Here is a 13,040-nt window from a genome sequence, read left to right on the forward strand (position 1 = left end):
TCGGCCGTCACTGCAGAAAGTCCGGCCGAGGCGCACACGAATCACGACGTGGCGTGGGTCCCGACGGACTGGGACGGCTGGCTGACAACGTGGTGGACGTCGTCATTGCGCTCGAGCTCTGGGGGAGCTGAAACCCTCGCACTGGCGCTGCAGCTGCCCTCGTCGCCAGCTTTACCTTTGCTTGTCACGGGGGCGGGCTGGAGATACTAGCTATATAATGCGGAGAGCGGCGCGGGGCGAGGATAGGCGATCGGCACGGCGGTTACGTGGCAAGGCGACGATGCTTTGATGGACTGGTGAATATGCAGTTAAGTAGGGTGTAAATGCAATATGCAGGCTTTGGCAGAAGCGAACGAGCAGGGTGAAGGATGAGGCGGAGAGCTGCCCCGCAAAAAAGCAAATGGGGTCCCGCCGCCACTGAACACTCGCTCGCTCGTGACCTGCAAACAAGCCATCGCGAGCCGGACGGGATGACAGGCACTGTACTCGCGGTTAGAGCCAGAGTGACTCCGGGTGAGGGCGGTCGCGAAAGCAGCGCGTGCAGATCGGCCGCACTCCTGCGCAATGCGCATCGTCTTGGGCCGCTGTGCTGTGCTGTGCTGTGCTGTGTGCTGCGCTACTGCTTTGTCGTGTCTTAATAATAGAGGAGAGGTCGAGAACTAGAGCGCCGCAGCCATGTGGGGTGCGTAGGCCTTGCGCAACGCCAGACGCTGCCAATTGCTTGCCTGCTACTGGGCCTGAACAGGCCGAGGTGTTGAACTGCACTCGCCGCTGCGAATCCTGCTGGTGCTATTACGAAGGGACTGCAAGCCGTGTGCTGCCCTCCTGGACCTTGTCCTTATGTAGCACACTCCGACCAGGCCCGCGACGAGCCATTATTATTCTAAAGCTTATTGCCTGGATTGACTGCATTGCCTGCTGCGACCGTCCACAGCGGGCCAGCCGCATTACCTCTTCGCCTGCGCAACCCATCCATCATCGCCGTCTGTCGCTGTTCACTGTCAGCCCTCGCATCCTTCTCCGCGCCCTCCCGCCACACTCCTTGAATCTTGCCTGATGCTGGCATAGCTGTCCCCGGACGTTCGCGCTAACCTGCCCCGAGCCCGCTGTCTTCTGTGGGGAGCAGAAGGCCCTTTCCAGCCCTGCAGCTCGCCGCCGATTCACCTCCGAAACCTATCTCCACCCTGATATCACGATGCTGATGCTGCGGCTGCGGCCCCGCGAATGAACCCTACTGCAACCACGCGATCCCGCACCTCCATGTAATCATTGCTGCCGACCTTCGCGGTAGATTAGAGACGCCTGGCGTCGAGGAAATGGGTGATTCGGGCGCAACAACAGCCATGGCCACGCCCTTCCAACAACCAAAACCAGACCACGACGACCCCCTGACGCTGAATGAATACGGCCTCCCCGAGCTGAGAACTTCCCTCCAGTCCCCCTCCATTGTCGGCAACAGCCCTACTACCATCATGCCTTCCTTTGCCGACTTCCCTCCCCTCGGCTTCGGCCAGGCCCAGGGCTTCAATGCCGCCTATGAGCGATCCCAGATGGGCACGAGCCCGACAGTCAAGTCGAGTTTCCGCAATCACAGAGGCAGCATCAGTAATATGAGCGACGAGAATATCAGCGCAGGAAGCGCGCATCCACATCGGTTGAGTATCAGCAGTATGCAAAATTTTGGCCAGGACGAGAACAACACCAGCCCCGAGAGCGGCCCCGCATTGGGCATGCTCGCCATTGGGGAGAACCTGAACGATGGTTTGAATATGAAGCTCGACGATAGCGTCAACGGTGATGGCGCGGAAGGATCAACCACCTCCAAAAAGGACAAAGATGGCAACACCGAGCCCCCCCCGTGGAGCGAGATGAAAACAAAAGCGGGGAAAGAACGGAAGCGGTTGCCGCTGGCATGTATTGCTTGTCGGAGGAAAAAGATTCGGTGTTCCGGCGAGAAACCCGCATGTAAGCACTGCTTGAGGAGTCGGATACCGTGCGTGTACAAAGTTACGACGAGGAAGGCGGCGCCGCGGACGGACTACATGGCCATGCTGGACAAGCGGTTGAAGCGAATGGAGGACAGAGTCATAAAACTCATCCCGAGGGATAGCTTGCCTTCTGTTTCCGGCGTCGGGAGATCTGTCGTTAAACCTGCTCTTCCAGGAGCCCCCCCAAAGACCCCAAGTACGAAGAAACGGCCCGCCGAAGAAGCTTTTGGGGCTGAACTAGACGAGTGGTCGAAGTCAAAGTCGGCGAATCCAGACACGGCATCGGCATCGAGAGCGAAAGACACGGACGAGAACAGGCTCCTAACCGAAGGCGCAGAAAGCTTGCCATCGAAAGAAATTCAGGAGCATCTAGCCGAGGTGTACTTCGACTATGTTTACGGCCAGAGTTACCCTCTTCTCCACAAACCGAGTTTTATGAGGAGATTAGCCTCTGGAAATGTACCTCCTGTACTCATACTAGCCATTTGCGCAATATCAGCACGATTCTCAACGCATCCGCAATTACGGACAGAGCCGGCATTTTTGCGGGGAGACAACTGGGGGGAGCGAGCGAGAGAAATCGCTCTAAAACGATACGACGCACCAAATATTACCATCCTCATTGTGTACCTATTGCTTGGCCTCCACGAATTCGGAACTTGTCAAGGTGGTCGAAGCTGGATGTTTGGTGGTATGGCCCAAAGAATGGCCTACGCCCTGCAGCTCCACAAAGAGCTAGAATATGACCCGAGTGTCGCTGAGACCGAACGGAAACCCTTGAGCTTGACTGATCGGGAGATCCGCCGGCGAACGATGTGGTCGTGCTTTCTTATGGACCGATTCAACTCGTCAGGAACGGATCGGCCACTCTTCGTCAATGAGCAGTATATCGAGGTGCAGCTGCCAGTCAAGGAACATCTGTACATCCACGAGATACGAGCGCCGACAGAGAACCTAGAAGGCAACGTGCCAAACCCCGTTCCTCCCGACAGCGGCCAGTTATCCAACCCTCGAGACAATATGGGCGTTGCTTCATACACTATACGCTTGGTCTGCATTTGGGGCAAACTCGTCAAATACATGAACCTAGGCGGCAAGGAGCGAGAGTCTGAGCCCATGTGGTCTCCCAAATCCACGTTCCTAAGTCTCAAGAGGGAAGCAAAGGAGTACAAGGAGTCGCTTCCTGAGATGCTACTCTATAGCCCCGAGAACCTGAAGAGCCATGCGATTGGGAGGACAGCGAATCAGTTCTTGTATCTTCACATTCTCTATCAGCAAATCATTCTTTTCATGCATCGGTTTTCCTTACCATCGACAGCAGGTAGTCGACCGCCGAAAGATATGCCCCATGATTTCCTTACAGAGTCTGCCCGAACCGCGCTAGATGCTGCAAACCAGATTTCAAACCTCATCAACGAGTCCATGGACTACAATGTTGTCGCTCCTTTCGCTGGATACTCTGCTTTCTTCTCGTCTACAGTTCATGTTCACGGCGTCTTCTCCAAGAACCCGAAGCTCGAGGCCCAGTCTAAGAAGTATCTTGCATACAACGTCAAGTATCTTAGTAAGATGAAAAAATACTGGGGCATGTTCCATTATATTGCTGAAAACTTAAAGGATCTGTACCGCCAGCATGCAGATGCGGTACTACGAGGGCCAACCGCAACCGGAGATAAGAAGGGCAAAGGCATGATATTTCAGTATGGTGACTGGTTTGATCGATATCCGCACGGAGTTTCAAAGACAGACTACGAAGATGCTGCAGAATCGCTGCCAAACGAACCAGGAACAGATGCAGTTTTGGGCCAGAAGAGTGACCTGCAAAGTGTCGAAGAGTTCTTCGCGTCACTCTCACCTCCCTCAAGAGCAGAACAGCAGCGCAAAATGGCCCGCAAGAACAAATCGAAATCCGTCTCCAAGGCGGACGTACCAACCTCACAAGCGTCAGAAGCCGCGAAAATTCAGCCACAAACCCAGCAAATCCACCCAAGCCATCTCCAGCAACAAATGGGTCACATGCAGATCCCACAAGATCCCATGGACACCTCTGCTTTCGATCCAGCGTACTTTAGCCAAGCGAACCCGCAGCAATCTTTCATCCCAGATTTCCCACAGCACCAACACCCACAACCCCATGTCCCCATGCTCTCAACATCGCCCACCTCACTTATCTCACCACATCAAATGGACGTCTCGTCCTACTCAGATATTCCGCCGCACTCGAACGCCGCCTCGTTCTGGGGCATACAACCTGTGGGTTTGGGCGGGAACGGCTACTTCTCCGATCCTAGCACCGCATGGTTCCTACCATTCAACATGGAGCCGCCTACGCTGGGGGATGACGGCGGCGTATTTGGAGGTGGAGAAGCATTCAATTTTGGATTAACGCCCGGGCCTGGACCAGTTGACATAGCTGCTCTGAATGGGCATGCGCATCATCGCGCTAGTGTTAGCCATGCTCAGGGTGGACAGGGTCTGGAGGGGTTGGATTTGGATGGTGGAAGATGATTTTAAGAGAACTCCTAGGGCACTCTTCGGTTCGGCCATTGTGATATACAGCGGATTTGAATGGAATGGAATGGGGAAACAAATTATGGGTGGAAAGGTGTATCGTTTTATCTAGGATTGTTGGCAGGCATTTTGGATTATTTACGAATGGCGGGGGGTTTGATATCATGTCATACTATGGGTATAGTATACCCATTTTGGAATGTTGTTTGGGTTTAGATGTATAGTAGGAGTCACACAGCTGTTTATCTCGCTGTTTCGCTGTTCCGGTTTGGAGAGCGTAGCGTAGCGTATGTGCCTATGCTTACTTTTTTCTATCTGGATATTCAAGTACCTGCAAGTGTGGATATCAAATTAGCCTGTCTTTGCTTTTTTTTTTCTGGCTTTGTGCAGTGGTATTTTTGCTCTAGTATAACACTTGCGCTGCATATTTTTGCTTCAACTTTTTTTTTCTTTGAAACGCTCCCGGCCCGGACTCCGATTGTCGCTCGGCCCGGGGAAAGAAGACCTCGGGACGATCGGGTGCTCGGTTGGGGTATATCACGTGAAATGGCATTTCACGGCAGGTCTTGGCATTGGGCGTTACGTGGCTGATTTGTGGGATTTTGAGACTGTCTGGGGCGAGTAGAGCGAATTCTTGTAAAACTAAGCTGCTTTTAATACTAGCGCATTTGCATTCTAGAAAGGGAGATGTCTTAAGATAGATGAGAACTTTAAGGTGGTAGTTAGTGGAAAAGGTTCTCCGTATATATATCTCAATTTAGGAACCTCAAAGGCTTGTTTCGAAGCCATTCCATTACAATGTCATTTGTCGACTCAATCCTAGCGCACAGGACGTATTATCCCCAACATCCCTTTTAAGTTCCACCATTGGCCACCCAGCCTAGCTATCATTTCTCGCCCAAATACTTCCTCCACATCCGATGTACCCAAACCCGATTCAGCTTTCCAAAAATATCTGTCATCGCTTAGGTTAGCCATATCTCTAACACTACCCCCTTTTTTCACGGCACAGTTTCTGATGAGTAAAAAGGTGAACTTACACATCGGGACACAAGTAGTAAACCCACAGAGCGTAACAATACCAAAGACTTTACACATATTTCCGGGCCCTTTCTTAGCCATCCAGTCGTTGATAAACGTGCTGAAAGCGTAGAAAAGGAAGTTCTTAATCATCATTTGGAGGATGAAGATCTCGGTCGAGTATTTTTTGAAGGCGTCCCTATAAGAAGGCGAACTGTTAGCATGGATTGTAGTCTCAGTCTTACTAAATTGCCAGCAGGGAGGGGCGCTTTTGATGTAAGATTTAAGTGAGGAAGGAGACCATGGGCGTCTAGGCAAGGAGAGTGAGCAGCGTTAGGAAGACTCACAAAATATACAACCCCCCACTCGTACTCGCAACACTCGTCGCAAAGCACACAGCTCCATAACAAAAACTGCATAACACGACCCTATTATGCGCCGGATGTTCCAACGCCCACATAAACGTAAACCAACCCACAGCAAACATAATTACAGCTAATATGCAAATCGGGATCCGGAATTCTGGCTCATACACACCACGATTTTTGCGAGAGAAAAAACGCGCTGTGAAGTCGCACATGGGGCCTGCAGAAACACCGAGGATGCCACCAACGAGCGCGCCGGTGAAAAAGAAGCCGTTTTGCGAGACCGTGAGATTGTAGGGTGGAGGTGTGAAGATTTGGGCGAGGGTGTAGGCGGTGCCTACAAAGAAGGACTATCGTTCGCTTAGAATCAGGCTCAACTCTTCAAGCTAGCACCGTAGCGATAGTAAAGAGAAGTGAGAGGGTAGTATACGAACCACAAGTACGGCACTAACAAGTTGAATCCAAATAACTGCGGGATTCAAAAAATGCACAAATATCTCTCCAAGTAACTTCACCATCCCATCCTTACTGTACGTCCCCGTAAACGGCCGCAGATCTTGGACGAAGCTGCGTTTCGGGATCGCCGCCGAGCCGTTTGTAGAGACCTCCGTCACATTTCCACCATTCTGTTTCTCTTTGATATCTTCTGAGGATGCCAGCCCAAAAGCTGGAGGGGCTCGCCGGAATTGACTTTCCGGCATACAGAACACGGTGCCTAAACACCCGAAAACTTGAATAGGGAGTAAGATGACGAACAGGTTTTTAGCGCCGAGATGCTCAAATGTCGTTCCCGCGATGATTGCAACAAAGGAACTCAAGCACGCTAATGTCAATACCAGCAATGCGGTCCTCGTTCCTCTTTCGTGGAGGAAAAACATATCCCCGATTGCAGCAACGGAAAGGGATTCAAAGGCCGTAGTCCCTAGTCCTTGGACCAGACGACCAGCAAGAAGCACGTCGTAGGACTTGGACATTGAGGACTGGTCAAAAGCGGAAATGCAGATGCCAGTACCAATAACGCCGAAGATGCTGGCGAACAGGAATTGTGGGCGTTTACCATATTTCTGAGCGAGGACAGAGACAATGGGACTTTGTCTTGTTAGTATGAGGGAAGTTGCTGGGTGGAGAGAGATATATTCTCACCCAAGCGCGCCGACGACAAGAAGTTGGTATCCAGATAATTGAGCAACGCTCTTGATCGGGACTTTGAGTTGTAGAGCTAAAGCAACGGTAGCAGGAGCTATCAAGGGACCTGGAGCAGCGGCGAAGATAATGCAATTGAAGAACAGGAATGCGAATGCTATCTCTCGTTTCCATGTCGGCCAGAGCTGTGTAATGTAAATCTTTTGTCTTCCGCTATTGAAGGAAGCACCTTACGAGAGGATCATTCGGGTCATCAGCGGGTTGCGGAACTAGAATGATCGTAGTACCCTACAAACATGAGTATAGACGATACTAGTCGCAGCTGGAAAGAGACTTGCCTTTCCCTTCGCATGCTTAAAATGTGAGTGCTCAAACTCATGTCCCACACTCGTCTGTGCTGTATCCACTAAGAACTCTGTCCCAGGCGGATGCTCATCCGTCTTCGGTTCAATAATACCAAGCGCCATAACTTTGTATATGTTCCACAACAACCAAACTCTTCTTCTAAAAAAGAAAGGAGTGGGAAAACGCGAAAGTCAAACGATCCAGATCAAGTTCAGACTAGACCCTCATATCGCTTAAGTACACCTCAAGCATTGACCCCAACCGAACCATCACCCCTAAAGATATGGATGTCACGGTCCCTCAGCCCCGCAGACGAACTTCCCCATCCCTGGCAAACGCTAAAACGAACGCAAAACGGGTGGCTGAAACCCATGTCCGCCAAGCCCGTCTCAACGTTCTCGAATGAGCCGGCTATGGTGCGCATATCTGCCGATATCCATAGGATCGGTTAGCCTTATGATGTGCAGATAATCATTGTCATTAAACTCAACTTCAGCAAATCGCGAGGGAGGGTTTGATGAGGGGTGAGTCTACTGCTTATGTACAGAGAGTGGATATGGAATTGGTTCGATCGGTAAGATTGAGTGCAGTACATACAGAGACTAGGAGGTACATGCATGCGTCCGTGCATGAATTGTATTGCAGAGGTATCTTAGAAGGAATGATTGTTGAGAGTACAGTTACGCCCGATAATGCACAACCCTCTGTGCGCTTAGCCTATTGCCCGAACGAACTACTGAAGGATTCTAAGCGGATTCTAAGAGGATTCTTCGCGTTCGTGTTGTCAAACACTCTCGGCTCGGCTAACGGAAGTCAAAGCTTGAAAAGACGTGTGAAGGATCGAGAATGATAGAGTCGTCGAGGTTTGTGAATTGTAATATCTCGGAGTTGAGGTCGAAAGAGCTTGTGTCGTCAAATGCGAGATCGAGGCTCTCCTGGCTTTGCAACGGAGTCATGAAGTCCCTGCGAAAACCAGACAGTCAGTGACACTGAGGGTCCACATGGCCAGAGAAACTTGGCAAACTTACGAATCAAAGCTTCCCCAAAGCTGAGCGATAAGATCGTCGTCCAAGAGCACACCTGCATTACAAGCCTTATTATCCTCTGAGATCCCAAGGTCCGCGAGACGCATTGGCGTCTCCTCAGCCACAATCCTGCAGAATCCAACCTGTGCCATGTTGCGAAGGAGCGCCAGACTTGATTCGATGCTGGAGCGGTAACACTGTATTTTCGTGTGCGCGTATGCGAGGATAAATATCATGATAGCGCGAAGAATGCATGTACTGTCAAACGCTGTGAGGCTCGACAGTGTATTATCGGCCGCCATCTGTTGGAGGATCGAGACGCTTTTCTGCGCAGCGTCAATACACGTTTTACTCATCCTCTCGAACCACGTTTTCTTGCCGGACGTTAATTCATTGCGTTTAAGCACAAGATAGAGCAGGAACGGCCTGCACAAGAGGACTGTTGAGCTCCAATAGTGGAGATGAAGGACGGCAACGGCACGTTTTTGGGTAGGTGGAGCGGGAACGTCGTGCTTTAGATGTGGCGGGATCACTTGTAGCCACTTCTGCAAGGATAAAAGCAGCCCAGATATGGTTGAGAAGGATACGGTCTTCGCACTTGAAGAACGCTCAGGGTAGACTGCCTGAATGATGTCGCGCTTTAAGCGACAGAGGTCAACGGACGTTGATAGCCAAGAGAGTGGAGTGTGCATTCCGGGATAGAGCATCTGAAGACTGTCAATAATGGGCGTTTTCTGCTAAGTTAAAAGGCGTTTACCTGTTCAGATGGCAGTGGCGTGTCAATTTTCAGCAACCGCTCATCTATCAAATTCGGGCTGCCTCCTCGAGAAGCAATTTCTTGATCAAGCATGAACAAGGTCCACCAAATCCTTCGGCTCTGCTCTCGCTCCATAGACCCCCCCGATCCCGGCATTTGATCTCGATGGAGACCAAGTGAATATGCCATCTGTATACTGGCACCCATATACAGGTAAGAGGTGACTCTCGAGCAAAGGTTCTCAAGAGCGATACTCTGTGGAAATTAGCAGGAGTAAGATTAGTACAAGTTTGCTCACCATGATAGCCAGTGCGCGTATACTGTCAATATCAGCTTCGTCATACACACTCGGAATCAACTGCTTTGCAAGGGAAATATAGTCCGTAGACGTTTTCTGATCCGGAGATATCCCATCTCGTTCATTTGGAGTTGTTGCACCAATGGCGAAAATGGCATACAATGAGCACATCCACGAGTTAGAAGCGAGCAAGGTGGATGTCGAATAGGTGCTTTCTACTCGATTAAGGAATGCTTCAATAGAGTAGAACCAGTAAGTGCAATGCACTTCCTCAAGAAACCTGGATATGTAGTAATCACAAGTCTCGCGAGTTGGCAGGTAGTTCCCTTCATTTGGATAACAGCTATCGATCGATGGGGATGGGGTCGGCAGAGATGGTGGGAAAGAGCCAAGCTTTGGTGGCATGATGATACTTGAACGCCTTTTAGAGTTGTCGCGCATTGAACAAACAGCAGCATTGAAAGGAATTTCGGAATGTGCCCCAATGTATCCTATTTAGTTAGCATTAGATTATGAAGATGAAATGAACGATTGCAAGTACTCACTAAACTTCCCTTGAGAGTCTTTCATCATGCAACCTAATGGCTCGTGAAGATCGTTGACAGACTCTACTACAGGCTCTGCTTCTCTTTGTTCTTCTTCTTCAGAAGATTCCCGGTCACGAGTTGAAGGGGTCTGTATTTGCTGCAAGTTAGGGTTCGCTAATGTTCCGTTGGCAAGATCTCTCGAGATGGACCTAAGAGATTGTAGGTTGAGTTCCCGGTCTGGGAAGAAGTATTCCAGAATTCGAATTGAGCATTGGTACTCTTCTTCAGTGACATGATAGTAGGGCCTCTTCCGACGAGGTGTGGCAATCCGGCACGTGGCTCCAGTTCGAGCGCAATAACGACACGGCCCTGGCACTGGATAACGGTTAGACACAAGTGCAGTCAAGCACAAAATCACGTATCCAATTACGATGAAGTCCCTGTACCTGGATCAATGCACTGAACACAAGGTTAGCGGCTTGGCAATCACACGTCCCTCAATGACTTACCTTAGTTTTACGGCTTCTGCATCTATCGCAGCTATTGTGTACTCTGTGAGGGTTTGGTACCCTATTGCGGGGAGGGGACTGCGTCCCAGATGAGGTCGCCTCAGCCATGGTCCAATAGAAGAGGATCAACTGCCGAAGTCCCAGTCTCTGGCTGCCACTTCTTAGAAATTGATGTCATACGACAGAGCGCAAGAAATCTTGTGAGATGTTGTTAATAGGTCCCGAGTCCCCACTGTCCGTATGAAAGAAGAAGCTATGGGGTTGCGAAGATGACCTCGGGAATGCGGGGAATTCTGGAGAGATGTGGGGGCGCTATTTAAGCCTAGCTGCAGGGTCAAGCTCTGGATGGACTTCAAGATGACTCGGCACCTGGGCGCCGTTCACCCACGGCTAATTGCACAAGAGGATTTCTAGAAACCAACACTGTGCAGGAAGACGCGCGGATATAGATGTGGAATCCAAACAAAGTTCATGGCTATAGTACGTTTTAGAACGTGATGGATTGTAAATGACTATGTGATCTTAATGATCACAGTCTTCGTCTCTAGGAAATTGTTTAGTGAGTACGAGGGCTCGCCTTCTCTTCCTACTCCAGAGGATTTATAGCCGCCAAATGGCATGTCTTTTCCGATGCTTGGACTTGTGCAGTTTACGCCAATCGTACCAGCCTCGAGACCCTTGGCAAATCTTAGGGCTCGGTCGATGTTTTTGGTGTACACGGCAGCATAGAGACCGTACTCGGTGTTGTTTGCCTTCGCCAGAACCTCTTCCTCGGTCTTGAAAATGTTGATGTTCACCACCGGGCCGAAGATCTCTTCTTTCATCACGGTCGCATCTTCGGGGGTATTAGTAAATATAGTAGGTTGTATGTAATATCCTTTGCGATCAGATGGTGCAGCACCCCCCAAAACTAAGTCTCCGGATTGCTTGCCCATCTCCAAGTATCGGAGCACGGTCTTGTGTTGAATTTCATCTGCTTGCGGGCCGTGATTGACACCTTTTTCAAGTGGATCGCCCATGGTGACTTGCTGAAATTGAGTTTTGAAGAGTTCGATGTACTTGTCAGCAATCGTGTCCTGGACGTAGACTCGCGAATTGGCCATACAGACTTGCCCACTGTTCAATTGGATGCTATACACTGTTTCTTTAACAGCATCCATGAGGTCTGCATCCTCAAAAATGACGGCGGGCGATTTGCCTCCAAGTTCCAGCATCACCTGTTTGAGGTTGGACTTTGCAGATGCAGCTTGGATCAGTCGTCCAGTGCGGCCAGATCCCGTAAAAGACAAAGCGCGGACGTCCATGTGATGACTCAGAATGGACCCGCTAACGGCACCGAATCCAGTGATGATATTGATAACGCCCGGAGGAAAGCCAGCTTTCTGGACCAGTGTAGCTAGCTTTGCGGACTATTCAAGAATTAGCGACTTGGGGTGATAAGAGGAATGGAGGAAGGCTTACTGTTAATGGTGCCTTTTCGCTACTCTTGAGCACAGTAGTATTCCCAACAATAAGGGCGGGAGCTAGTTTGTTTGCCAAGAAAAGCAACGGTACATTCCATGGAATGATTGCGGCAACAACTCCATATGGCTGACGTAAGGTCATATTGATATATCCGGGCGTCTGTACGCTTGTGGTCCCTTGAACTGTGTAGCCAACTTCGGCATAATGATCCCATTTCGCAGCGCAAGCCATTGCATCAAAGAAGGTACTCACTGGCTTCCCCATCGAGGCCGCCTCAAGGGAACCAAGCTCTTCATTGCTTTCACGAATGAGGTTGGCAAGTTTCTTGAAGTAGATAGCGCGCTGATCCGGAGACAGCGCCGACCACGACGGAAAAGCTGCTTTTGCAGCGGCAACAGCTCGATCGGTATCTTGCTCAGAAGCTTCATGTACTGAGTTCATTGTTAGCTTCAATTCAGAATTAAATTGATTGAGCAGCGCTCACCTTTCGCAACAAGCTTCAAAGTAGATGGATTATGGATATCAAAGGTCTTTCCATCAGAAGACTCGCAAAACTATTAGAAAATTAAGTCAGTTTGCTCTCATCATGGATATGAAACGAACCAACCTCCCCATTAATGAAGAGACGCGTCTCAATGTTTTCTGGTAGACCCATATTAGAAGCTCCTCAAAGTGAGGAGGAATTGAATGACAAAGGATATGATGTCGCGAGATATAACAGAGTGTGCTCGAGGCAAAGTGCGAATAATAGAGGTTTCAAGCTGGCCAATATGTGACGCTTCTCGGCCTGCGAGAGGTTGACGACGGTGCCCGGAATTCCCTGATGAAGCTGATGCTGCTTTGGGCTAGGCGCATGAGCTCTGGAGCTCCGAGTCAGTCAGCCTGGCAAAAGGAATGGATGATGGCTTGGAGATTCCCGGATTCTTCAGCTAAAAGATGACAGGTGCAGTACACAGGGAAGAGGGGAGGAAGGAAGAAGCGGACAAACTCAGACCCCACATGTTCCTTGAGGCATTGTGGAGGGTAAGAGGGGTTTCAGGTACCCCGCTGTGTTCGCTGTCTCGGCCTAATGAAACCGCAGTGGCTCG

General features: G+C 50.3%; 5 protein-coding genes across 5 annotated transcripts; 2 read left to right on the top strand and 3 right to left on the bottom strand.

The window, feature by feature from the left end:
• Positions 1 to 7: 7 nt before the first annotated feature.
• On the bottom strand, positions 8 to 1,262 carry BDR25DRAFT_362588 (uncharacterized protein; the record flags this gene model as incomplete). The annotated part of the gene is made up of 9 exons (XM_033696597.1): positions 8 to 180; positions 258 to 417; positions 441 to 659; positions 710 to 764; positions 797 to 850; positions 908 to 959; positions 1,000 to 1,068; positions 1,093 to 1,210; positions 1,242 to 1,262. The coding sequence occupies 9 exons, from the start codon at positions 1,260 to 1,262 to the stop codon at positions 8 to 10; spliced, it is 921 nt and encodes a 306-aa protein (XP_033540432.1).
• BDR25DRAFT_307642 (uncharacterized protein) lies at positions 1,034 to 4,751 on the top strand. Its single transcript, XM_033690873.1, has one exon. The coding sequence runs from the start codon at positions 1,317 to 1,319 to the stop codon at positions 4,494 to 4,496; it is 3,180 nt and encodes a 1,059-aa protein (XP_033540433.1). The 5' UTR covers positions 1,034 to 1,316; the 3' UTR covers positions 4,497 to 4,751.
• A 567-nt stretch (positions 4,752 to 5,318) lies between these two features.
• On the bottom strand, positions 5,319 to 7,306 carry BDR25DRAFT_383403 (MFS general substrate transporter; the record flags this gene model as incomplete). The annotated part of the gene is made up of 5 exons (XM_033697823.1): positions 5,319 to 5,718; positions 5,867 to 6,234; positions 6,319 to 6,973; positions 7,028 to 7,212; positions 7,262 to 7,306. Coding segments are annotated over 5 exons (1,653 nt in total), but the record flags the coding sequence as incomplete, so codon positions are not given.
• A 149-nt stretch (positions 7,307 to 7,455) lies between these two features.
• On the top strand, positions 7,456 to 8,122 carry BDR25DRAFT_362591 (uncharacterized protein; the record flags this gene model as incomplete). The annotated part of the gene is made up of 4 exons (XM_033696598.1): positions 7,456 to 7,819; positions 7,869 to 7,896; positions 7,952 to 8,008; positions 8,089 to 8,122. 4 exons carry the CDS (start codon positions 7,456 to 7,458, stop codon positions 8,120 to 8,122), a joined length of 483 nt encoding a protein of 160 aa, XP_033540435.1.
• A 53-nt stretch (positions 8,123 to 8,175) lies between these two features.
• On the bottom strand, positions 8,176 to 12,887 carry BDR25DRAFT_297673 (aldehyde dehydrogenase; the record flags this gene model as incomplete). The annotated part of the gene is made up of 10 exons (XM_033689017.1): positions 12,560 to 12,887; positions 12,437 to 12,506; positions 11,950 to 12,383; positions 11,022 to 11,897; positions 10,258 to 10,354; positions 9,998 to 10,174; positions 9,453 to 9,943; positions 9,155 to 9,409; positions 8,401 to 9,104; positions 8,176 to 8,335 (listed from the first exon to the last, which is right to left on the bottom strand). Exons 1-10 carry the CDS (start codon positions 12,605 to 12,607, stop codon positions 8,176 to 8,178), a joined length of 3,312 nt encoding a protein of 1,103 aa, XP_033540436.1. The 5' UTR covers positions 12,608 to 12,887.
• Positions 12,888 to 13,040: the final 153 nt, after the last annotated feature.

The sequence above is a fragment of the Lindgomyces ingoldianus genome (assembly GCF_010093535.1).
Source record: "Lindgomyces ingoldianus strain ATCC 200398 unplaced genomic scaffold BDR25scaffold_57, whole genome shotgun sequence".
Lineage (NCBI taxonomy): Eukaryota > Fungi > Ascomycota > Dothideomycetes > Pleosporales > Lindgomycetaceae > Lindgomyces > Lindgomyces ingoldianus.

Bases quoted from the DNA above. Each gene is read 5' to 3' on its own strand.
- BDR25DRAFT_307642 (XM_033690873.1), top strand. From the start codon at position 1,317: ATGGGTGATTCGGGCGCAACAACAGCCATGGCCACGCCCTTCCAACAA.